Source organism: Pempheris klunzingeri, chromosome 9 (assembly GCF_042242105.1).
Source record: "Pempheris klunzingeri isolate RE-2024b chromosome 9, fPemKlu1.hap1, whole genome shotgun sequence".
Taxonomy (NCBI): domain Eukaryota; kingdom Metazoa; phylum Chordata; class Actinopteri; order Acropomatiformes; family Pempheridae; genus Pempheris; species Pempheris klunzingeri.
In genome coordinates, this window is record NC_092020.1 from 10,696,014 (window position 1) to 10,723,263 (window position 27,250).

Sequence of the window (27,250 nt, forward strand, 5' to 3'; positions counted from 1 at the left end):
TCAGGCTTCTCAGGATGTGTTAGAAGTATAATATCAGGTGACACACAACGAGCACACATTTAGCAGCAGAACTAAACCTTTTCTGTCAAAGCTTGTAAAAACATGTGTAGAAATCCACGGACCGACAGTCACAATATCATTAGGAACATTATTAGAGCAGCGCCTCTTTTCCGATGGTTGTTACTTTGTGCTTAGCAGCTGACGGCCCGCTGTTCCCCTCACCGGCCAGCAGGTGTCGCTGCTGCCCGCGCACGGCTCCGGCGGCCCGCGGACACTTTTCCAGCGTATGTAAATGAGCTGTCACCGTGTGACACCTTCGGCCCCCAAAGGCCTCTGCGTGTTTTTCTTTGTTCGTGACGTAGCGCAGGTGAAGCCTGTTGCGTGCCGTGACGTTACCTGGAGCCTGATCACATCCACCTGCGGCCCCGACACGGACGGACCGTCAGTGCGACATGAGATGAGGTGTTCCTCCTTCAGAGTTGGAAGTCTGCTGGCTTTCGCGTCTTTTGTGTCGTTTACTTGGATTAAATCGATCCCCAGTGATGGAGGTAATCTGTCAGTGTAATCTGTTTGTTAGTCTGGAATAAAAAAAAAACTTTAATTTGGGCTTAATTGACTTTGAAAACACTGTTGAACTTGTATGGTGAAGCTGCTTCACTCATCTGATATCACAGTTTATCATAGAACATCAGGTGCGGGACACACTCACGCTGATGGTGTTGAAAGAAGGAGAAGTGCTTGAAGATGTATTGCAGTGCTTCACTGACTGATATGTACAGAAAGTGTTGAAGCTGTGACATGTCTGCATTGTGAGGACTGAGCTTGGGATTTCCACAGTTTAAACTACTGTGCTATTGTAAAATATTGTAAATGCAACCAAGTAATCAGAGAGTTTCTTCCTCCCTGAGCAGCTTACAGGTTTTACTTAGGGGGTGGAAGTAAATTTGCTTGTTCAACCAGAACTACAACTCTGAAAAATGTAGACCTGTCTGACATGTATGATGTGCCTCAGTTCCTGAAGTTCAGCACTGTGGGAATGCAGCTCCAGCTATGCTTCCTACAGCTCAGCTCCTTCATAGTTTCAGCCTCTCTGTGTTTGTCTCGCCGTCTTCAGACTCAGCAGTGCGGCCGGACCTGCAGACCGTGTATGAGCGTCTGCTGGTGGCTGAACGGTTGGGAGGGCAGGTTAGCAGGGACCTCAACATCATCCTGGAACAGCTGAGGAATGTCTCCAAAGCTGCCAACGTCAGCCATCCAACCAGTAACTCCACCACCAACATCTCCACAGGTAGTGTCTCTGCAGCAGCAGTTCATGAGGTTCACCAGCTATCAAGAGCTGAGTGTCATCTGCATCAGCAGTGAAAACTAGTACTGTGCTTAAAGACTGTGATCACTGGTGCTAAGGTGGAAAAGCTGCAGAAGCCTCGAAGCACTCCTTGTGGAATGCCTATTTTTTGTGATGAGGGGGAGACAAAATGTTTCGTTTTCATAGGTCCACCATAACCCTGAATCCATCTTAAAACTCTGCCTGACCAACAGCATTGATGGAATAAATGATAAAGCTATTAAAACTTTGTCACAGGACTCTTGTCTCTTGTAGACTCTTGTCTACTAGACAAGACCAGAACACATTCAAGATAATTGGGGGGCTTGTAATTGTGGAGTAATGACAGGAAATGAGGGACAGAAAGATGTTCCAAAATTCCCTGTCTGGATTTGAACTGTGGGTAGTGGTCGATGTTTTAACCCCTAAACTCAGGGGAAACCCTCTTCCTGCGTGCTGTTTATAATGGCTTCAAATTGAGTTTACTACTTTCTAGTAGTTTACAGAAACTTCCTGATGGACTGTTGAACGTGAACCCCTCCTCTCCCCCCTCCCCTTCTGTGGACAGAGTCGACAAGGCAGCTGACAGGTCGACAGACAGTCCTCCTGCCCAGTGTCTACGTCTACATGCCCCACCTCCGACACCATCCAGACAGCCTCATTCCCAACATCGTCCTGGGACAGGGGCGCCGCGGAGGTACGGACCCATGCCTTAATACACCCAGAAAAACACACACCCCTACTATGAAACTATTGTAAAACACAAATGGCCCAAATAATCTTCTCATTACTTACTTGTGTGTGTGTGTGTGTGTGTGTGTGTGTGTGTGTGTGTCCACAGTGACCATGGTGCTGGGCATCCCTACAGTAAAGCGTGAGAAGCAGAGCTACTTGGTCGCCACACTCAGCTCTCTCCTCTACAGCCTGACTTTCTCGCAGCGGCTAGATCTCCTCATAATTGTCTTTGTTGCCGAGGTTACACACTTTTTGCTCTCTTCCCAAGAGTTAGATGTTCAGATTGATACCACTTCTAAGTTTGTACACTATATCTGGAGCTAGAGGCAGCAGGCAGTTACGTTAGATATGAGATTCAATTCAATTCAATTCAATTCAATTTTATTTGTATAGCCCAATATCACAACAGAGTGTCTCATAGTGCTTTACAAAGTTCACTGAAATAAACAAGTGTAAGCGAACAAACAATCTAATAAAGAGTCCAGCAGTCGATGAGGTGAGATGAGATGATGTTAGATATGATATGATAATATATAATGCTAATTTGTGACCTTTAGGGCGATTTTTTTTTTACTTTGACAAAGCCAGGCTAGCTGTTTCCCCGTGCTTCCAGTTGTTATGCTAAGATAAGCTGACCCCCACTGGCATAGCTTCATATTTAGTGGACAGACACAAGAGTGGCATCAATCTCAAATAAGCATTTACATGTCAAAATATGAAAGAGAGAGTCCAACCAGACTGGTTTGATATTTTCCTGCCCAGCATTTCTTAAAGTTTCATCTCACGTCCTAAATGCTTACCAGCAAGTGTAAAAATGAAAAAAAAAAAAAGAAGCTGCACATAAGCATAGGATTTACTGCTGTTGTATCACAAAGCAAACCTGAGCAGTGGCTGTACATTCTTATTCTGAGGCTGATCTCATTAGAGAGAACGCCTCACAACTTCCCCATATCATTGCCTGTAAACTGCATGTCATAAATGAGGATCAGTGAAAGAAGCCAGGGTTAAGTCAGCTTCCTCTCCATAAACTTTGCCCTCTCTTTCGCACTCGCAGCAGACGTGCTCATGCATGTGTGCGGCGCGGACTAACACGAAGTGGTTTGACAGGTCGGGTTTATGCCGCTGGGACATGTAGCTGCTGCACGACCATGTAATGTAATGCAAAGTAGACATTCCTAATCCACCACTGTGTAACCAAAAGTAACTCAATCTGGTGTGTGCGTAAAGGGAACCTGTCTAACTAGAACCTGTGTGTGTGTGTGTGTGTGTGTGTGTGTGTGTGTGTGTGTGTTAGTGTTAGACTGTCATCCTATGGTGTAAGTGAATAACATGATTGGATGAAACAGCAGGAGGCCATATCACCCCTATACCAACTGAAACTGGTTATATGAGGTCTAGCCTTGGAGGGACAAGCACAATGATGCTGTTTCAAACCATAAGCCCTCCGTACTCTGTTCATTGTTGTTAAAGCATTCATGACCTCCTGTTTGGTGTTAACTCACCGCATCAGAAATCCCCTATATCATCACTGACAGTCTCCTTTTTCTCCCCCTGTCACATCAGACGGACTCGGACTATGTGGGCAGCGTAGCAGAAACCATGAGGAAGAAGTGAGTGACTCTAGATTTCCTCCCATGGGGCAGTTTCACTACGCTAGCAGCTTCTTGTGTTTATGCTTTTAACCTCTCTATCTGTAAACCTGTCAAACAGAGAAGAATAATAATAAGAATCTCATTGGTTAAATGTGTTTAGAGTTTAAAGCGGCAGGTCTGTACTGAATGTAAGTATATACCAGTCGTATTATCAGCCTGTATCACAAAGCAGGGCTGCAACTGAGAAGGGCGTCCCAACGGAGACGTCATGGATTGACTTGTTTCGCTGCTCACCCTGTACTGGGTTTCATTTGTGGTCAGACGACCTCTGTCCAAGAAGTGTCCTCACCTTATCGGTAAACCTCACCACATTGGAGAAAGTGATTATTGAGATCAATACAAGTGAGTCTGATTTTTAACGACGTGAAAAGAGAGACACGCGGTTCTCAGACAAGCACCAGAAGTGTGAGCATGTATCCGCAGAAACACCCCCTCTGCCCCCTCTGACATATCACAGGGAGCATTGGAACAAAGGAAGTGGATAAGGGGGAACACAGTATTTTTTGTCACCATGGGTATACACACTTTATTTACACAATCTCTGAATGCCCACAGCTACAGTATAAAGTGTGTCTAGACACTCTGCTGCATTTCTTATAGAAAGCTTTTGCACAAGTTCACAAAAATGACCTTTTTTGAAACACTCAGTTATTTGTCTCACAAGCTCCTGGTGCAGAATCACTCAGTCTTGAGCCCTTACACTAGCTCCTGTATCTAGTGCAGTTTAAGGTTTGAAATCTTTAGCATTACATAGCACAGTGCCTTTGAGTATGAAAGGTGCTGTGCAAGTACAAGTACAAGGGCCAACACTTTCCCCTGGCTACAGTATGGCACATTTTATCAGTGCATCTTTGAATGTTTCAAAGCCGTGTAATGTATAATGTGCTGTTTACTGCGTGCAACAACATGCTAGACACTAGCTAAGGAAGTAGCTCCTGTTTGTCATGCTGCCTTCATTAATAAGCCGACAGCTAAAAAAAATGTTCAAGGTCCAAGGCCTGATCCAGCCCTAAACTATAGGCTTTATCACTAAGGAAGGTTTTTAGTCTACTCTTAAATGTAGAGAGGGTGTCTGCCCCCCAAACCCAAACTGGAAGGAGGTTCCACAGGAGAGGAGCCTGATAGCTGAAAGCTCTGGCTCCATCACTACTTTAGAGGACTTTAGGAACCACCAGTAGGCCTGCATTCTGGGAGCACAGTGCTCTAGTGGGGTAGTACAGTACTATGAGTTCTTTAAGATATGATGGAGCCTGACCCTTGAGGAGGTGAGGAGAAGGTTTTTAAACTCTATTCTAGATTTTACTGGAAGCCAGTGAAGAGAAGCCAGTACAGGAGAAATATGGTCTCTTCTCTTAGTTCTCGTCAGAACACGAGCAGCAGCGTTCTGGACCAGCTGGAGAGTCTTTAAGGACTTATTGGGGCAGCCTGATAATAAGGAACAGAAATAATCCAACCTAGAAGTGACAAATGTGAGGAATAATTTTTCTGCATCATTCATAGACAGGATGGACCTGATTTTAGTAATATTACATAGATGGAAAAAGGCAGTTCTGGAAATCTGTTTAATGTGGGAGTTAAAGGACAAATCCTGATCAAAGATAACTCCCAGATTCCTCACAATGGAGCTGGAGGCCAGAGTAATGCCATCCAGAGCAGTTGTATTGGTAGAAAAGATGTCTCTAAGGTAGGAGCAGAATAACTTCAGTTTGAGTTTAGCAGCAGAAAATTACTGCTCATCCAGGACTTTATGTCCTTAAGGCAGACTTGGAGTTTAGTCAATGATGAAAATTATTTTAACATTACACTTTGCTATGGTTATTTCCTATATGGTGTCATTAGTATTCAGAGAAATTGATATCCACCACCAAAGTAACAGTCATGTTTCTCATCTGAAAGCTGTGGTGTATTGTTTTATTTTGATTTAGCAATGTAATTGACAGGTACAGTGCAGTATTCATTGCTGTAAATATGCCACAATTAGCCAAAAGGCTAGTTTTCATTTCAAAGAACAAAACAAAAAGGTAAAGAAAAGACACAATTATTGAAATAGGGTGCAAGCAGCAACCTGTACTAGAACATTAATAAAATTGACATGTTACTTTAGACAATGTTATGATAATACAGCTAAAGATGACATGGCAGGAGGCAGCTACAGAAGCATGAAACACATGAAGCTACAACAGGACAACATTAGTACAACAGTACAGTACACAACACATTACAGTTCATGTGAAACAACACATGAGTCACACAAAGAGAGCTGCAGAAGAAACACAACCTCAATGGACAACACAAGCAAGAAGAGCACAGAGAAAACCAGGAAACGAATCCACAGACAGACAGACAGACAGACAGACAGTACAACACTGTAGCAGCAGAGAGGAAGTTGGCTCTGCGGCTGGCAGATTTGACTGCCAGTCAACCGCTGTTTTATATGAGAGCTAAATGACTGCTGTGTGTTCTCTGATGTGTGTGATGTGTTGCTAACCTGGAACTTTTCTCACCACACAAAAGCGTTGTTGTCCAGTCGAGTCATTTGTCTTTGTGAGGATCATGCCTGCTGTGTAAGATACTGTCCCATGTGATTTCAATGCAAAATGATGATGGTGAAGTCTGTTGTTAACTAGCTGTTTCTTTCTAGTTTTCCTAAAGAGGTGCAGTCTGGGCTACTGGAGGTCGTCTCTCCGTCACAGCATTACTACCCTGACTTCAGCACCCTCAGAGAGACCTTTGGAGACTCCAAGGACAGAGTCAAGTACAGTTAGCATTTCTACTGCTATTTCAAATGTTAGAACAGTTTTCAATTTACTATTCAAGATTTTCAGAAAATCTTTCTGTGTGTGTGTCTGTTGTCAGATGGCGAACAAAGCAGAATCTGGACTTCAGCTTCCTCATGCTCTATGCTCAGGACAAAGGAACCTATTATGTTCAGGTAGGGGTCAGAGGTCAGACCCATGCTGTAATTGTATGTGTGTAGAATCCACGCGGGCGGCCCACCCATGTAGAGTTTAAAAAAATCAAATGCATTCAAATGTCTGTGTGGAAATACAGCCCGGTCTAGGAGAACATGTGCTTACAGTGCCCCATGCTCAACCACCACAAACAGACACTCTGACAATGTGTAACTGTAACTGTTGTCACTTCATGAAAACCATCAGTCATTGTAGACTGTAGAGATTGGAGAGCAAAAGGGGATTTTGCGTTGTACATCAGGGTAACCTCAGCTGGATAGTTATCATGAGCAGCAGCGTCCACCATGTTCAAACAGGCTCAGAAGAGACACATGCAAATAAAACCTCAAAGTTCAGCAGAACAATACATCACAACACCCACGCTCTTTGACTGACAATTGATGGCTTGCAGAGTGAAACCACTCATGAAAGGGCACCAAAGATAGAGATAGCATCACAGAAGGAAGAAAAGTGAGTCATTCTACTCTCTCTAAGCTATCAAAACCAGTTGGTATGGCCAGACCCATCCTCCACCGAGAGAGACTCGACTGGGATGCATTACCAAGTGCCCAGCTTGAAATAGGATATTTATAACGGAGCAGTCAGTCACTTAAACCAAATTGTAGCTGATGGCTGGAATTAGGTTTGAAAATGAGCTGTGTTTGTCTTGTGTGTTTTCCAGTTAGAGGATGATGTTATTGCAAGGGCAGGCTACTACAGTGATATGAAGACCTACACCAGTCAGGAAGCTTCCAAGCCATGGCTCTACCTGGAGTTTTCCCAGCTCGGATTTATAGGTGTGTGTGTGTGTGTGTGTGTGTGTGTGTGTGTGTGTGTGTGTGTGTGTGTGTGTGTGTGTGTGTGTGTGTGTGTGTGTGTGTGTGTGTGTGTGTGTGTGTGTGTGTGTGTGTGTGTGTGTGTGTGTGTGTGTGTGTGTGTGTTGTAGTAAATATTGTAGTAAGTATTGAAGTAAATTCACTTGTTGAAGCCTTATATTACTTATATTTTACACTGACAGTCAGATGTTTGTGTCTGCGACCAGGCAAGATGTTCCGAACCCGCGACCTCCCGATGATTGCAGAGTTCTTCCTGATGTTCCACAGAGACAAACCCATTGACTGGCTGTTAGACCACATTCTGTGGGTGAAAGTGTGCAGCCCAGAGAAAGATGCAGTAAGTCACCCAAAGCTGTGGTGTGTGTTTTGTGGTTTGGATAGTGAATTGACAAGCAGGTGGTGTCTTTTGTTAGTTAGTTAGTTACCAGCATTGCATGGTATAGCGGTGCTACAAGCCAAGACAGTCTTCTGTAGAGGAGTAGGGACTAGGGATTTCTGGCAAACTTCATCTACTTCCTGGGTGCATGGAGAGGGGGAAAAGATCTGAAGAGATCAAGACTCCAGCAACACTCAATAGTTAGATCAATGCGTTATGGCCTGTGGCCTTCAAAATGAAACTCCACAAGTATAAAGCAGAAAAAAAGGTAAAGAAAAAGATATGGAAGATAATCAAATATATACCGTACTGTGCATGCTGTAAAGTAAGAATGCTTTCAAAAATACAGATTTTAATGGTTTAAACAGAAGAAAAATCTAAATCAAATCAACATGTGGTGTGACCACCCTTTGCCTTCAAAACAGCATCAATTCTTCAGGTACACTTGCACACAGTCAGGGAGTTTGTAGGATCATATTCAGGTGCTGATGACCATCAGTTTCATATGTAGGTTGAAACATGAACTGAAACAGCAGATGAAGGACACATTAGGTTTACCCCAAACATACAGCCAATATCATCAGGAACTATCTTCAGTGTAAAGAAGAACAAGGAGTCCTGGAGGTGATGGTGTGGCCTCCACAGAGCCCTGATCTCACCAAAATCCAGTCTGTCTGGGATCACATAGAGAGACAGAGGGATCTGAGGCAGAATACATCCACAGAAGATCTGTGGTTAGTTCTCCAACATGTCTGGAACAACCTCCCTGCTGAGTTCCTTCACAAACTGTGTGCAAGAGTACCTGAAGAACTGATGCTGGTTTGAAGGTCACAGCAAATATTGATTTGATTTAGATTTTTATCCTGTTCACTCACTTTGTGTTTTGTGAATTGATAAAAATAAACAATTAGCGAGTTCAGGTCACACCACAAAATCACCGTGAATCTGTAATGACACGTGACAGGGACTGCATCAGTTCACGCCCTCTCCTCAGACTACTGTGAGGGATGCATAAAATAATAGTGTAAAATAAAATAAGCATGCCCTACCCCACATGTCTAATCCATCACAGGATAAGCATAATTAACCAGCCCACATGTCTAATCCATCACAGGATAAGCATAATTAACCAGCACGTGTACACACACACAAAACATTAGTAAAGTAACAATACACCTCACATTCATTTAATATAGATCCCGAAGGAAAGATACACTCCCCATGAGTGAGTTACAAGACTTTAAGCCAGCGCTGGCACTTGAAGGGACCACAGTTGAGAACAATGTGATGCAATGTGATGAACAACCTTACTTTTCTTAGTGGTAGTATCTTTGACTCTGTTGATGTGAACAGACAGATCCTTCCGTGTAATCACATGTACAGTTGAGTCCCATAGATCAGTCAATTTACCCTTTCCTCTGTCTTTTCTGTTCGCTAATAGAACATGCTCACCAACTTCTAGTGGGATGCCCTTGACCCTCTTTTCATACTCTCTTGCTTGCTTCTTCTGTGCTTCTGTCGTGTTGCTTTGGGCGATCTTCACAGCTTCTCTCAAGTCTCTCTGGAAAGACTCAACATAGACATCATGACTCACCACATCCTCATTCCTTAATGTGCTACCAAACATGATATCCACAGGCAACCAAACATTAGATAGAAAGGTCCAAAGCTGGTTGTCTCATGTGTAGTATAGTTTAGTGAGAGAGTATAGTATATGTGAGAATATCAGCGTCTGTATTATCTGTGGCCATTGTTCTTTTGCTCTTGCTGGAAGCGAGCGAATCATGTTACCAAGCGTGTGGTTGAGCCTTTCTCTCTGCCCATTGCCCATGGGGTGATATGGGGTGGTGTGGAACTTTTTGATTCCAGACACCTGTAACAGCTCTGCTGTCAAATGGCTCTCAAAATTAGCTCCCTTGTCTGAATGGATCCGGAGAGGAAAACCATAGACAATTCAATTCAATTTTATTTGTATAGCCCAATATCACAACAGAGTGTCTCATAGTGCTTTACAAAGTTCACTGAAATAAACAAGTGTAACACAGAAGAACTGATTCCATAACTTCTGTGCTACCACCTTGGCTGTCTGGTTTGGACAAGGGAAGGCAAGGGCTAACTTTGTGAAGTGGTCCGTTACAACAAGTACATCAACATTCTCTCCATTCATCTCTCCATTCAGCAGACCAAAAATCTATGCAAACCAGCTCAAGTGGTGCACTTGTCTTGATTGATTCTAACGGTGCCCTAACATCGGGCTCACGCGTTTTGCCAACTGCACAGTGTTTGCAGTGAGAGACATACTCCTTAACCTCTCCATCCATCCCCTCCATCCCTCTCCATATCTAATGCTTGCTCATGTGGGAATTCTTGAATCCTTAATTTTGAATTCCTGAATCGTTGGGTCTCTCTCTAATTAAGAGTTTGGTCTAGACCTGCTCTTTATGTAAAGCGTCTTGAGATAACGCTGTTGTGAATTGGCGCTATATAAATAAAGATTGATTGATTGATTGATTGATTGATTGATTGATCCCAGACCAAAAGAATCTTTGGCACACCAAATGAAGCATGATATCTTTTCTTACCAGCTCTGTCTTTGGATCTCCTGTAGAGGATGTCATTTGTAATTTCAAGTTTTTCCCAATGCTTTAACATCCTCAGGACTTGTGCAGTCTCATGGTTTCTCTCCCTACGTGAGGGTCGCCTCCTCTCAACAAAGAAACTCACACGAGCGATAACACAATCATCCTTCTGACTCCTTTTGATTTCTTCTGCAGAGAAGGTGGGGAGAGCAGGCACACCCTCTTGCAATAGACTGCCAGAACACTGGGCAAACTGGACATAGCGTACTGGCTGGCTACTTTCCCATTCAGAACATGATTCCAGACATGCTTTAACTCCCTTTGCAGATATTCCAATCTGTCTCTGTATTGATCTTGTGGCAGGTCATTGGTTTGGACATTGACTGACAACAGAAAGGCCTCTTGTATACATTCTGTGCTCCATTCTCTTGGGCTTCACTAGCCTCCAAAGCTTTGGCAAATGGGCGTCGGCTTAGGAGGTCAGCAGGTATGTTCTGTGTTCCAGATATATATTTCAAGTCAAAATCAAAGGCCGCTATCTTTGACACCCATCGTTGTTCACAGGCATCTAATTTTCGCTTTGTCATGATATGTGTTAAGGGGTTGTTGTCAGTTAGGACTGTGAACCGGTTCCCTTTCAGCCAACATGCAAACTTATCACATATAGCCCACTTGAGAGCAAAGAACTCAAGCTGGGTAGTGGGACTGTGACTTAAACAGCGTCTTATTTGCGAAGGCTACGGGTCTTGGTCTCTTTTCACCTTCAGGTATTTGGCTAAGGGCAGCCCCTAACCCAACCATTGAAGCATCAATAAAGAGGACAAATGGTTTCTTGAAATCTGGGTGGGCCAGAATAGCAGTCTGAGCAATTGCACTTTTGATTTTCTCAACTGCCAGCTCACAGTTGCTAGTCCAATCTTCAGGCTTTAGATGTCTTGGTTTATTGGTATGTGGCTTTCAATTTTTCCATCTCCAGGCAATCCAGTGCTTCCTGCTCACTTTTTCCAAATACAGCAAAGAAGGAAGAGATAATTCTGATCTCCAAAGATTGATGTCATCATCCTGGCAAATATCGCTGGGCTGATGCATAGTCCCTGAGCCATTCGGTTATATTCATACAGCCCAGCAGGAGTTGAGCATGCCGTATACTTGTGGTCATCTTCATGTATTGGTATATAGTAAAATCCAGATGTCAAGTCCATAGTGCTGAAGAAGCAATTGCCACCCAGTGAGGCAAGAGCATCAGCCTGATGCAGTAATGGGTATGTGTCCCTCGCTGTTCTTTGGTTTAGCCATCTGAAATCAGTGCATATTCTGAGTTCTCCGGACGGTTTCCAAATCAACACCAGCGGGGAGGCCTACTCACTATTGGACTTTCAGATTATGCCCTTCTCCTCCATTGCATCCAATGTCTTCTTCAGTTTCTGCTAGTCAGATGGTGGGACCCTTCTACATGACAATCGGAAGGGCCGCTCATCCTTCAGTCGGATCCTGTGGACAACTTGCCTTGCCTCTCCACAGTCAAGTTTGTCACGGGTGAAGACTCATATTGAGAAATCAGGTCAGCAAGTTTTGCTTTCCAGCTGTCAGACACTTCACAAGACTGTACATCTATCTCAGTTAAACCTGGTTCCTGCAGTTTTATCGTGTAATCTCTTTGTGTTTTCTTAGAGCACTCTAGGTCTAGTGGTAACATTTTGCACAACCTTCGTCTTGTGAGGGCACCCTTCACTGACAATGTCAAGCTGGAATACCTCAAGAGCCAGGCATGGGTGTAACTGAGCCAGCTTGGTGTTACGATGGAGGACAACAGGATGATCACTTTCATGGGGATCCATGTATCTTCCCACAAAAGACAGACAATGCGTGCTACCAACACATTTCTCAGTGCACAAATACACTGGGGTCAACCATAACAGTGCTCCCAACAGACACTGGCACTTCCTCCTTAAGCTTTCCCCAAAGCAAATGTTGTGGTGTGGCTCCAGGGTCACACACTGCTTAAGCACAACAGTCCCCACTCCTTTTGGTATCTTGTCGCCAGCGATCCACATTGGACAGCAGGTTGAGTAGGCTTTCACGAGAGTCTTCTCTGGCTGGGAAACATTATCCTAAAACCAGTTGCTCTTTTTCACTTGTCTCATTACATTTGATCCCACAATCATATCATCCATTTGTCCCGGGTGCAACCAAGTAAATCTATATTCAACTCGTATGTATATTTTGGTTTTGCCTCATTCCCCCCACAACCTATCAGAACTTTTTCTGTTGGCTGGCTTGATTGCCCATCTATGATGTTGCCACTCTGGAGGATGCACTCAGCAGACTCGTTCAGTGTGCAGGTTGTGGACCCACTATCTACAAGAGCTAAGAGTTCCACTTTTCCTTCAACTATTACTGCGGCATAGAAAAGATCATCCTCATCTTCTATTTTCTGGTAACCAGCCTCCAGCGCTAGCGTTCTGTGCCGTCTCTAAAGCAGTGAGCCTTGGTTGAATGGTTTGGGGCTCTACAGACCCTACATGAGTTTAGGGTTGTAGTGGGTTCACCTCCTGGCACTCTGGCTTGAGTTTGATTTTGACTCTGTTCCTGCATGGCAAGAATCTTTTCCACAAGAGAGATAATTTTACTCAGAGAGGCTGGCTCAATATTTGTGGGTTGTTCGGCACTCTTAACTGACTGTTGTGCCATGCACCAAGCATTGGGGCTCATCTCTTCATTAACTTTTACTATGTTTTGTCTTTTACATGCCCTGGCTGATTGCCTGGCTCTGTGGTGGCTGTCAATCAATTCCTGAACCTCTCCAATTGTTCATGTCTCAAGAGGTTTACCTCTAAGAGCTGTGCATAGGCTGGGATCAGGACAGTGTTTTACAAATATCATGGTTACTTCATGACCTGGGTCTTCCACTCTTTTCCCCTGTCTTCGCAGGCACTCATCAGCAAGGTCAATAGCCTTATTAAGTCTGATCCATCGATTGTTGCGAATGCAAATCTTCACTACATCTCTCACTCAACCCATTAATCTGTCCATAATTTCCTGGCCTTGCTCAGACAAACTACAGCCTTTTCTTGAGAGGTTTGCATAATTTCTTGCCACTCAGTCACAGTGCATCTGTCTGAGTTGTCACCCCTGAAGTGAGGTGGTTCTTTAATGTCAGACTTGAGGATTAGGTTCATCTTTGACCTGTCAAAGTTTTGAGCTGTGTTTGGGGAAGTGTTTGAACTGACATTAGCACTGGCTTGGCTTGCTTGAGACAAACTAGCTGAGATCTGATTTCCTATCTCACTTCCTGGCTGTTTGATCAAATCTGGAACACCTTGCAACAGATTTAATGGTTCACCGCCTGCAGGGTTCAGACGTGACCAATTATGGTCACCAATTGGAGACTGAACAGGAGAGGTTCTAACACTCTGTTCTATCAAACTAGCTAACTGAGCTCCCCGTCCCACCCTGGGGGTTCCCCCTTGTGTTGTGACAAAATATTACCCCCCGTGTGAAGAGGTATCATATTTACACAGAATTAACACCTCTATTTGATACAAGTTCCATAGGGGGGTCATCACTGTTTTTGTTTTTTTGTTTTTTTCTCCAGTTACTGTACACTTGTGATGTCAAGGAAACTCCCCAGCAACCTGCAGTAGCTGATCTGTTGATCCGGGTCACGGCACTAATTTGTAGCGAGTTCAGGTCACACCACAAAATCACCAAGACACCACAGCTCTTTCTTGAATCTCTTTTACTGAGTGAGTCTGTAATGACACATGTGACAGGGACTGCATCAGTTCATGCCCTCTCCTCAGACTACTGTCTCTTTCAGTTCCCCCCACATGTCAAATCCATCACAGGATAAGCATAATTAATTAACCAGCATGTGTACACACACACAAAACATTAGTAAAGTAACAATACACCTCACATTCATTTAATATAGATCCTGAAGGAAAGATACACTCCCCATGACGCTGTGAGTTACAAGGTGACTTTAAGCTAGCACTGGCACTTGAAGGGACCACAGTTGAGAACAATGTGATGCAAACTCTTGCAATAACTTTAAAACACTTTACAGTACAGGCTTTCACCTTTTATGTTACAACTGTCTGACATTGCTCTTTCCTAAAATAGTTACTGTACTGTAAATTAAACACTGGAATCGAACTTAGAAGCAGAACACTCAGTCGTCATACCTGTCTCTTTCAGTTCCAAACACAGACTGAAAGAGAACGTCTCACGTGCCTGTACCAAATGCTGCGGGTGATCTATTAATCCAAATACTCAACGTATTCACATGAAAACAAAAGGTATATAGAATATTACTAATTTTGCTAGTGCTTAATCAATCTCATGACGATGTTAAATCATTCTACATATTATGTTAAACATCATAATTGAATATTACATGAAGTCATGAAAGCACTACAAATCCGTAACCCCCCCTCTCATTATTAGCAGATGGAACATCCCCCTTGAGACATACCAGACAGGGGCTTAAAGTTAGCCGGAATACAAAAGCACACCACTACACAATTAAATTTAATATTTTTGAAAGCATTTCTTCACTCCTGTGCAAAACTTTTGCAGAGTACTGTGTATACACACATCTCAGCCATTGGGGTACATGCACAGATGGGCTGGGCCTGCGGTCATGTGGCCTCTGGTCACCCAGAAAGGGACATGGGTGACCCCATATTTGGTCCATGAGCAGGAGAGAAGTGCAGCTGAAGGGTGGCATTCAAGTTTGTACAGGTCTAATAACCCAGTGTGTGCCTATTCACTGCCACATCAGTAATCTGACATTTAATGTAACATTCAAGGAGAGGGAAATTCATTTGGAAACAGGACACACCAAGACCAAAGAAAACATCCCATCCAGTAAAGTGAATATTAGGACACAAGCACTGGAAAGATAAAAGATAAGAGAAAAAAAACATAAAACCACTGCAAGAGCAATAAACTACACTGCATATGCGTCTTTGTTAATGTGCATGATATAAGCAGAAATAATTTCCACATAAAGGAAAAGAGACTGTGGTGATTAGGAATAATAAAGACTCCACATGTAAGCATTGTCTTAACATGTCCTCTGGCTCTCTAATATCCTCATTTCATGAACCACAAGTTCCTTCTCTCTTCAGTGGAGCGTACATAACTGATAGTGAAGCAGAGTGTATGTGGCTGCACTCACTTACATGCTGATGTGTTGTCTCATCCAGAAAAACTGTGATGAACAGAAGGCATTGCTCAAGCAGAGGTACAAGCCCTCCCTCTTCCAGCATGTAGGCCTCCACTCCTCCTTGCCTGGGAAATTACAGCATCTGAAGGTAGGTGCACCTCTGCTCGCAGGCATTTTCACATCAGACAGACGTGGATTTGTGAAAAACAGGTGTAGTGTGGCTTAGTACTCTGTACAGTAAACGTAAAGTGTACTGTAGGTTGGAGTTTCAATGTAGTTTTCCAACACTGTCTGTAACAGGTGAACCCCCGACAGCAGACAGTCTCTAGTAGTGAACACCTCCTGAAACCTCTTTGATTTGCACACATGTTAGTGCCTCTGGGACACACGGTCACAAGTAGATTTTATGCAGTACCCAGTACAGCTTTCAGGGCAGGTTAAAGTTAATTTGGTTTGCTGGTGGCCACAGATGGAAGTGAGAAGTAACTTTCAGTTTTTAGGACTTTATCACCCAAAATGTCTTTGTTTGTTAGTTTGAACTCTCACATGCAGAAAACGGAGACCTACCCAAATCTAGTATTTCAGAAACAGGACAAATCTTCTCTGTTGTAATATCATACTGTTAATCTTTTAGTCACACTCTTATTGTTAGTGCTATAGTCACTGTTAGTATGTTGGTTGCTGTTTGTGCTCTCTCTCTCTCTCTCTCTCTCTCTCTCTCTCTCTCTCTCTCTCTCTTTGTCCAAACTCCACCCAACACAGACCCCTACAGAAGCCGCCCACATTGAGCCTGGGTCGGTTCAAGGTTTCTTCCCGTTAAAGGGGAGTTCTTCCTCCACTGTTTCCTAATATAATATCTGATGCTGCTCATGTGGGGATTCTTGAATCCTTAATGTTGAATTCCTGAATCGTTGGGTCTCTCTCTAATTAAAGAGTTTGGTCTAGACCTGCTCTTTATGGAAAGAGTCTTGAGATAACGCTGTTATGAATTGGCGCTATACAAATAAAGATTGACTGATTGATTGATTGTTGCAGCCACTTGTTGTCATTTAGACTAAATACAGTTGCAGTCAAGAGAGAGTTGATTCATATAGTTGGAGACCGTTTGGTTAGTGTCAGGAGCTGTCAGACAGCAGCACAGCACTGTCCAGGAGCAGCTGACTGCTGCCTGTGTGGGTAAAAGGGGCGTGGAAATATTTTACTGACATTGTGAACCAAAAGGGTGTCGCCGTCTAAGTTGTGAGCCAAATGGATCATAGCTGTCTTTGTGAGTAAATGGTAATGCTGTCATCAAAGCACGATGTAAACAAACTAATGATAAGATACACACACAGTGTTGGGTGTGTGTGTGTCTGTGTCTAATTGTCCCTCCCCCCTCCAGGATAAGGACTTTGGGAAGCAGGCTCTGTACCTGGCCCACAATAACCCAGCAGCAGAGCTGGGCAGCAGTCTGAAACATTACCAGCAGCACAGTCTGGAAAGGGCTTACAAAGGAGTGGACTTCTTCTGGGCACTAACACCCGTCCAGAATGACTACATCCTCTTCACCTTCCCCCAGCCAATCCACATATCTGGGTCAGTTCAAAATGTATTGCTAAAAGTTGATAACACAAATCATAGTAACACAATCAGTCTTCTGCTGGGAGAGTGCTGTGTGGAACACCTCATTCAGAAAAAAATCAGTAAACCTGGAGGTGACAGATGGGCAGCACACCTTTTTCATTCACATCATTTCATTCATTCATTCACATGTTTAAAGGAGAACTCCAGTATTTTAAAAGCTGGGCTCATTGCAATGGCTGCAACGTGATCCTTTGGGACAACTGCACCTGATCACAGTAGGTCCACTAAAAGAGCTTGTTTGATCCACTGACAGGCTCAGAGTGTTATTCTAAGTGTGTGACAGCATTATGGAAAGGATCCCTGCAGAGAGAGACCTGGAAGATCCTTCTGGTTTAACCACAAACAGCCGTTATATCGCTCTCTGACACACACCAGACTACATTCACTAAAACAGGGATTTTAGCTCACAGGAGCTGCTGGTCTGCTGTGTGTGTTTGTGTTATTGTGTGACTTTGATGTTTTAAAAGTTCTGTATTCTGTGAGGTAAAATTACAATTGCTGTGCAAAAGATGTGCACTTGTGCTGTGGCATTTCTTGACTTTTTGCACTGGATCCATTGAAGTCAGTTCATTAAGTCAGTGGATAGTACCACACACACACAATGTGAATCCCTTCAGACCAGCACAGGACAGTTCTGTTGGTGTTTCCTTTGTGTGACTGCAAATACCAGCACTGGTATTTAAAAAGACTAGACCAGATGACCTCCAAGACCAACAAGGCTGAACTTATAAAACAATTTGTAACACCTCACATTGCCCTGCACTTTCTACTAAAAGCTGCACCACAAGGCCTGCAGCTGATATAACATACATGCATGTTCTGCTCCAGTGGGAGCCGAAATAAGTTTAGTATTTGTTACCTAAAAAATCAGTTCAAATTGAGATTATGTCTGATTAAAGTTTAGCTTTGCCTTTCAATGACATGAAGCAAATATTTAATTTCAGTTCTTCAGACCAATATTGACATTGCAATTTTTCTTTTCCAGACAGTAAACTACTATCTTGTTACTGCATTAAGATAAAATAAGGAACTTGCTTTTTGCATGTGTTGAGCTAGTTAGCCTCACAGACTGACAGGAGGGCCTGCTACTGTTCAGGGCTTGTAAAATGTTCAAATGTTAAGTGCTTAGAAGAAGAGACAGACTCACCAGCTGTCATTCACACTCAGCTACGGAGCTGCTCGCTAGCTACCTGTCTGTAACTGACTGCAGAGTGGTCTTTCTCTTTTAACAGAACCATCTTTGGTCAAACGTGCACCAACAAACAGAGAAATCTGGGGATTACCAAAGCCAGTTATCCTGACATAAAGATCAGCACCAAACCAGATCTATCTGCCGGTGCCGGCTGCTGGCCGACAACTATTCAACTATTTCACAAACAACTAAAATTGTCAGCTTCACAGTGGCACTGGTTCAAAAGTCACCAAATTAGGATTCATCCTTTCTCTACAGTCCACCTATGAATATTTGTACCAGACTTTATGGAAATGTCATTGAAGTAATTCAGTGTGGACCAAAGTAGTGTCCGGCCTCCATGCGGCCGTGCTGCTGCTGTGCATAAACACCGGCCACAGATGCCGAGTCTGAGCCCAGCAGCAACTGATGGTTTGGTGTGTCATATTTACTGTGACAGCAAGGAGTCACTAATTTACTAATGAGCTTAAATGAACTCCGTTCTGTATTTGAAGTACCTGCCTCACACCCACTGAACACACACACACACACATATGTACATGCTGAAGGTGTGTGTGAAGCGTGCTGTGCATCCCTTTTTATCGGACTGTTTGCCCTGCTCCAGCTCCAGCTCCAGCTCCAGGAGAGGTGGACTTCCATTCACACGGCTGTTTACCTGCTTCATCACTCCTCCTTAGACCAACATTCTATAGTGTTTTAGTCCGAACTACCCACCCTGCTAACACTATGTAGTCAGTTAGCAGCGCTGTGGAAAAAAACAAAATGCGAAGCCTGTAATTGAGAGATAAAAGAAGGAACTTGCCACTTGTGGTAGAGAATGAGTTTGAAATGTTCCTGTTCTTTTTTTAAAACAGTAAAACATTTCAAGATTCTCATATAGCAGCTAGTAGTGGACTGTGAACACAGTACCAATTCAGCCTTTTACTGTTTTATTTGCATGGTAAACATCTGGTGTCCTGGGTAACATCTGTGCACTGTGGAACTGTTTTTAATTTCTCTGGAAACATATCATATGTTGTTTTTAAGTTTTACAATGAAGCAACAGGAACAGTGAACAGGAAGTTCAGTTATTACTCACCACTGACATTTTGAAGGAAACAGTCATTTAGGAAACTGATGGATGACGATTGATTAGTTAATGACCTGCTACAGTGTGATGCAGTGTTTCAGCCCTGATGCGCCCACATACAGTGTGTTGATCCTCTGCCCTGCAGCACCATTCATTACACCTGTGTCCTCTCTGTAGGTACCTGTTTCGCAGTGGAAATATCGAGACAAGCCGAGATCAATTCTACAACACCACAGTGGAAGTGCTGCCCGGCAATGTGAGTAACCCGCCTGTGTGTGCGTGTGTGTGTGTGTGCGCGCCTGTTCTTTGGTTCCATTACTGCCGTCGAGCAGGTCTTGGTTTTCATCTCAGGTGTTGATGCCTTGGGGAAAGAGTGGCAAGGCAACAGGAAACACCCACCACAACAAGCTATCTGCTATCAGCTGCCTCCCTCTGGCTCTGTGTGTTTGTCAGTCGACACTTCTGTCACACCAAAGGGGAAAAGTGGTCATGCCACGGGTGACCTTTGAGTAAAGTTAGACGGACACGGAATCGCTTTGTGGAAGATAAGAGGGAAACCAGGTGACACAAGATGAGTTCAGGTCCAACAGAGCCAACAGTGAAGCCAGCAGATGAAGTAAATCTAAATAAATAAGCTCATCCCTGGTGAGCTCAGCGTTTTTTGAGGTGCTACATTTGTCATGATGAACCACGGATGGCATCAGGGCCTGGAGGGCAGACTTTATGATACCAAACATTAAAAAGGCAATCAATCAAAGAAACAGCAACAGGCTGATCTCAACATGACTTAGACTCTGCCACAAAGTTTGGGGAAAAATATTCCTTTATTCACAAAGCTGCACTTTCAAAACGTTAAAACTACCAAACTAACTGGACCTTGGATTTATTACCTGTCATCTCCTTTATTTCTAATATCATTGATTGTATGATGGCTAACTAATATAATCAGCGAGTAACTAGACCTTCAATCAGGCCACACTATTCACTGTGTGAACAAGACACCGTATAATTAGATGTTGTCAAACTTGCTGTGTATATTTATGGTCATAGCAGGGCTGGCTGTTGTTTGAAAAATGACATTACTTGTGTCAATGTGTTACCTGAGTTTCCAAACTCACTCCTAAAAAAAAAAAATCATGTTTTTATATATATATATATATATATATATATATATATATAAACATGATTTGTATAGTTATTTTTATTTCTTTCACAAAAGAGGGCAAAAATGTGAAATGTGGTGTGAACATGCGCTGCTGTGCAAGAAGTTTGCCTGAATAAATGTTCTGAAACTGGAAGATCCAAAACGTAAATAGGTTGAATGAAAAAAAGAAGAAATAAATCGGTGACTAAATGAATAAGAATTGAGCCTTGGCCACCAGAGGATGGAGGATGGAGGATGGAGGAGGGAGAACCGCCGTGACTTCGACTGTGCTGTTGAAATGAGCAGTGGCCAGCATGCAGACAGATACCTGAGGAGAAACACTCCCTCCATCACGTTTCCACCACACTGTCTCGGTATCTCGTTTCATTAAGTGCTTTATTTAACTAACTCTCCTTTAGTGTGCATAAGAATAACAAGCCAACAGTTCACTTGCTCCCCTTTAATCCCTGAATAATGATTTTGTTAACGTCACTGTAACATTTTCTGATATTCCTACGGTATTTCATCACTGTTGTATTTAGAACTTGTGACTTCATCCACATTTATCAGTCGCTTTTTTTAAATCAGATATCAGTGTCTCCAAACACCAGGGGAGTGTAGAGGGGGTATTCATAACACACCCACATCAACATGGACCCACCCAGTGCAGGTGTGTGACGCACAGAAACCAGAAACAAGAGCCTTAATGTTCACAGTAATGTTGATAGCATTGATGTTGTGCTCAGGAATAATCAATCATTATCAAAGATAAAAATAATAATAATAATAATTATTATTATTATATTGATTAATGGGACTTAAAAAAGTGTAAAGTCCACCTCAATAAATGACACAACGTCGGCCAACGGTGGCTGGAAAGTTGGGTCCAGGGGTGCGTTTAGCATATATGTGTGGGACTAAAGGACTCTGGGAAACTGAGTTCAGAGAGGGAGCCCTTTGTTCAAAAGACAGAGAAACATGTAGTTCTCACCATTTTTAGTGGAGGGCCCAACAGCCAGCAGTTTGTTCTCTTAGTAAAATCAGCTGGAACAGAATGGAATGAGTGCCAGACTTTCTCAATATGTTACAAAGGCATGTTTACGTTTTTTTACACGACGTCAGCTGAAGTGTGGAATACATTTTGTTATAAAAGGGTGCAGTTTAGATGACAACACGTCATTCTACGTTTGATTGTAGAGTGATATTTAAAGTGTTCCAGTGTTACTGCAGACCAAGATCTGTTGCTCTGGAAGTCCTCTAGAATATGAATGATAAGACGGTGCCACAGTACTCTGCTGCTTGTGTTTATAGTCAGTGTATTACCTTCAGAAGATAGCAGTCAGCACGTGCCATGTTTGGAGAAGCAGGCAGTAAGCAATGTGCTGCTGAGGGCAGGGTCAGTCTGGGTCAGTGGACACTGTAGAATATTATTGACTTTACACTGCTGTCAGACGTCCCTTCCTGACGGGGAACTGAAGACAGACTTTTCACCAGACTCCATTAAGAAAAACAGCAATTTTAACTTGCAAAATGCTGCTCAATGGAGCTTTGCAGCTTTGAATAGAGCAGAGAGAGAAAGGCTTCAGTTACTCATCAGAACGGCCTGTTTGATCCAGTTAAAGCAGTGAAAATAAGTGTAGCGCACACGTTAAGTGATATTGATGTTTTGCTGCTCCTGTCTTTGCTTAGTGACTCCTGCACGCTTCTCCAAACTGGGGGGATGCTGCCCACCATCTACTCAGGGTAAACCATACAACCGCACTTGAAATAATCTGAACAGCTCCTTTAAGTGACTCACTCTTCCCAACAGCTTAGTGGTGACCCTGGAATGTGGGCTTAATGATAAGAGCTGGTGACTGCACTTTGGTTTTCAGTGAGACTTTGCTTCCTTATCTGAGCCCAGCCTCACAGGTTTGATAGCTACAAGGTCAGAGAGGGGCATCAACAATACATGCTGCTCTTTCTCCTGAAACCTCCAGCTGTTCACAGGGCGGCTTTGTGCTGCAGTTTCATGACGGCGACAATCAGATGGAGACAGACGATGCAGGGTCTGACCGACAGGAGCTTTTAAAGCCAGTAGCTACAGCACTTTGTTGGTTCACTAAAGCACGATCCATTTTCCATTTTCAGATTTCAAATCCAGCTAGACTGTTTTTCGCAGGAACAAAATGAAATAACAGACCTGAGTTCCCTGTACAGGACAACATGAGTCACATCTAGCGCTAATGATGATGATCATTTCCACAGTCAGCTATGGTCACTGAGCAAATCTCCTTCATTGATGTACCACAATGTGGTTTAACTTCCTGTGTGGCTGACAGAGGTCAGCACTGAAATGTGAAGCTCTAACAAGTTTTGAATTGTGTGATCAGTCATAAAACATGTTAAAGTAATCCCATGTACTGTATGAAGTCTTTGCTGTGGGACATTCTGACATGTCGCTCAGTGTTACCTGCATGAGCGTTTCCAGCAGCGGCAGGCGGCTGTTTTCTGTGGAAGGCTCTGATAAACCCACAGCGTACGACCCAGTGGACACGGTGGAGCATTCAGCAGCTAAAACAGAGCTAAAAAAGAATGAATACTGGACTGACAGTCATCAGGTGGACACAAACTTGACTCCAAACGATGAATGAATGATGTTTCTTCATATCTGCTGATAAAATGTGATAATATTGCCAGTGTTGTATTTGCATGTATTTGCTTTCTGCAGGTAGACACTCAGCTTAGTGAGGGGAGTGTAAAGTCACAGCGCTGGATGTGTCTGATATCTGGTGTTTTCTTCCTTCAGGCGGCAGCACGAGGCAGACTAGTGACTGGCTCGTCCTCTCCCCACAAAGAAGCTGATAAGGGCTTCATCATTATCGGTAAATAATCAACCCATAACCCAATGACTGTTCGAACGGATAAGCCCTCCCCGTTCGTCACCAACTCACACACAGCGTGCGCGAGCTGCAGCGGCACTCTGGAGCACTGAAACTATTCTTGTGTGCAGGGAGACGTGGGCGTGGGTGTTCTGAAGTGCAACAATGATTGAATGAGAGCCTCTGAGTCACCACTGATGGCATAAGCTGCGATAATCATTACCCCCTCCAAGGAGGTTCAGTGTTTGGTGCAGATCGTCTGTTTATCAGCACCGTTATAGAAAATCTGCTGACTGAAACTTGGACGGATGCAGCCGGGACCGAGGACAAACAAGCAGTAATATTAACCAAACTAGCATCATAGTTTGTAGTCTTTTAATAGCACAAAAGACTGAGCTGATCCACTCAGATCAACATTGCTAACAACTGACTGAGCTTTCTTTCCGAATGGAAAGGTGTCAGGTGTGGTGGTGTTCAGTGACAGGACCGGAGAGTTAATGACAAAATGGTGGACAGAGTTAGTTTGATTGTCGTCGGCCTACAAATGCACATAAAAGCCTCACACTGTGTTTCAGGTGCGTTTGAGAACGGGGTAGCTGAGGGGGAGATCGAAGAAGTGCTGCAGCCGATCTCAGCGCTACGCCTGCTGGTTCACTCTGACGCTGACGTCTGGGCTGTGCTGAGCGAGGTGACCTGACAGCCTGTGTGTGTGTGTGTGTGTGCTTCCACATATAGCTTAATTAAACAGCGACACTCTGAAAGTTGTCCTGGATCCTAATCTAAATCTTAAAAACAAAGAAATGTATTGATCACATATGGAGGTGCACAGATTGACCTCGTACACACACTTCGGAAGCACAAAGCAATCTGCCACCGTGTGCTAACATGTTAGCATACCTAGTGCTTACAGAGGTGCATCATCAGTATAATCATAAACTCGAATTATTAAACCAAATGTAACGTTCATGTCCACACCAGCATGCATGACGCATGAGTGAGTCTGAACACCGAGCAGCCTGATCACACATTGGAACAGCCAGATCCATGTGATCTCCTGTATAGCTCCGAAGGTAAAGACTGACACCTCCCTCGCTCTCCTGTTACTGTCATTCCCCGTCAGACTGAGGCCACTTCCACTTTCATCATTCTCATTGGCTGTACTCCATTGGGCTGGTGCCAGTGCGCCGTATGGTGAACACAGGCGAGGCCTGGCAAACCTGCTTTCCATAAAGTACAGGTGGCACACGAGGCGGCACAAGTGATACTGCATTTGTATTTGGTGATGGTGAAAACAGCAGGCAGAGCAGTGTGCTCCTCCTTGGTTGGCACCAGCTGCCCTCAGGTGAACTACAAGCAGGGGAAGAGGGCAGCATGTTCTACTGCTCAACAGTTAGTGAAATATGCTCATTTGATTTATTCTCAAGTGCGAGATGACAAGCAACATGTCCGGTGATTTTCAGAGAAGTCGATAGCAGTACTTTTAAACTAGCTCTTTCCCCCTGCTTTATGCTAAGCTAGGCTAACCACACCATGGCTTCAGCTCGGTACTCATCACACGTCTTCATGACTGGACACTCGTCTCCACACTGACTCCAAACCACAATGATTTCGTCGTTGGACACCTTGGACGCGTTGACGTGTTGGCAAAGACGGCACAATACCAGTGCAACGTCAGCTGTGCCAGGCCACAGTGGTGCATGTTATTTACTGTGCACTTGATTCCCATGGTTTTGTCTTCTTGCTGAATAAGGTCAGGACTACTGGCACGAGCCATCAAATGTAGTTTAATCTCCATGCACTCAGCACAAACTGGCACTGTGTGAGGTTAGGGCTAACTCCCACTATGACCTGAAACGTGATAAACTAATGTAATACTGAGCAGCTTTAAACAGGACAAAACCAAATCATTTTATTGTCCTCTTTGAGATAAGGCAAGTCCACTTGGTCTGCTCCTTTACCCAACTTCAGAGAACTTTCACCAGGTGTGTGTGTGTGTGTGTGTGTGTCTAAACAGAGCTAAAGAAGAATGAATACTGGACTGACAGTCATCAGGTGGACACAAACTGGACTCCAAACGATGAATGAATGATGTTTCTTCATGTCTGCTTTTAAAATGTGATAATATGCCAGTGTTGTATTTGCATGTATTTGCAAATTTTCACCAGGTGTGTGTCTGTGTCTGTCTGTGTCTGTGTGTGTGTCTGTCTGTCTGTGTGTGTGTGTCTGTGTCTGTGTGTGTCTGTGTGTGTGTGTCTGTCTGTGTCTGTCTGTGTGTGTGTGTGTGTGTGTCTGTGTGTCTGTCTGTGTCTGTGTGTGTGTGTGTGTGTCTGTCTGTCTGTGTGTGTGTGTGTGTGTCTGTCTGTGTCTGTCTGTGTGTGTGTGTGTGTGTCTGTGTCTGTGTGTCTGTCTGTGTGTGTGTGTGTGTCTGTGTGCGTGTGTCTGTGTCTGTGTGTGTGTCTGTGTGTGTGTCTGTGTCTGTGTGTGTGTGTGTGTGTGTGTGTGTGTGTGTCTGTCTGTGTATGTGTGTGTGTGTGTGTCTGTCTGTGTGTCTGTCTGTGTGTGTGTGTGTGTGTGTGTGTGGTCTTACAGCAGCTGTGGTTTGTTTAATGCTCACTCTTGTTCCCGTCTGTCAGATCCTTATTAAAGTTTGATGACCACACAGAAGAGGAAACATCACACACACCCCAGCCCAGTGCTTCAGCTGAACAAACTGCCCCCCCTGCTGGACAAAGGCACCACAGACACTTTTTCCTCCAAGGATTACATGGGGTGCCTGTGGTGTGTGAGGAGGAGCACCCGTGCTCTGTTTGCTCCGAGGTGAAGATGACTAATTTATTATACTATTACGTTGTATTTTGTTGTAACAAAGAAAACCATCCAGTGCCACCCTGTCTTTGTGTATTTCATTTCACTTCCCTGGGGTTTTTGTGTTTTGTGCATTTACATGAAACCTTTCATGGCAAAACAGGTTCCCCAGAGGACAGATAACAGTCTTCTCATGTGGACTGCATATATTGGTTTCCCTGTTCTTACGCTGAACAGAGGAAGTGGGCGAAGCTGTGAAGGTTTGTCTGCAGACATGCGTCTGATGCAGCCTGTTTAAATGTACCGGTGAAGGAGTCTGGAGATGAACTGAATAACTTACTTATTGTCAACAAACGCTACGAAAACACCCAAAGCACCAATGGATGCCTCTCATTGACAAGGAATGTGTGTATCCAAAGCCAGACAATTGATGGGCTCATGCTAAAACTGATGGATTCCTGACGCTGGTCTCAGTGAAAAACTATGAGCCACATCACTGCTGCGCCTGTAGGTTACACCTGCTTCTCAACATCTTAACACAAGATTTCTCTGTTAACTTCCAAATTAATTAAAATGTTGGTATTAATGACGAACTCTGGTCATTTTAAACCTGGCTCCTCTCTGTCCACATCCTGGTGTCTGAGTGACTGGTAGGTAGTAAAAGTGTTGGAACTGGTCCACTTTTTTTTGGTTTAAACACAAACAGCCGTTATATCGCTCTCTGACACACACACCAGACTACACTGTAATTTATTGTCTACCGCTGCCTTGATCGGTTAGTTTATTTGTGTTAATTCCAGTGTTCTATAAGGTAAAATGACTGTTTTTGTCAATGGAGTCTGGTAAAAATAGGGACCAGGTTTAAAAATACCACAGTATCTGTATGCAAAAAGGTAAAGTGACACTAAGTTACCCCTTTAAAACACCAAC

The 27,250-nt window shown here is 43.7% G+C and overlaps 1 protein-coding gene across 3 annotated transcripts; it reads left to right on the forward strand.

The window, feature by feature from the left end:
• Positions 1-419: 419 nt before the first annotated feature.
• LOC139206925 (alpha-1,3-mannosyl-glycoprotein 4-beta-N-acetylglucosaminyltransferase B) lies at positions 420-26,401 on the forward strand. 3 transcript variants are annotated; one of them, XM_070836539.1, is made up of 15 exons: positions 420-548; positions 1,115-1,288; positions 1,893-2,021; positions 2,166-2,299; positions 3,623-3,669; positions 6,353-6,466; positions 6,568-6,643; positions 7,345-7,459; positions 7,705-7,835; positions 15,667-15,774; positions 17,008-17,201; positions 19,688-19,766; positions 23,443-23,518; positions 24,091-24,203; positions 26,149-26,401. In XM_070836539.1, exons 1-15 carry the CDS (start codon positions 458-460, stop codon positions 26,164-26,166), a joined length of 1,599 nt encoding a protein of 532 aa, XP_070692640.1. In that variant the 5' UTR covers positions 420-457; the 3' UTR covers positions 26,167-26,401. The 3 variants fall into 3 exon arrangements, 2 of the variants coding, with proteins under 2 accessions (XP_070692640.1, XP_070692641.1); XR_011585023.1 differs by lacking the exon at positions 23,443-23,518; XM_070836540.1 differs by lacking the exons at positions 23,443-23,518; positions 24,091-24,203; positions 26,149-26,401 and adding an exon at positions 19,862-20,076.
• The last annotated feature ends 849 nt before the right edge of the window (positions 26,402-27,250 follow it).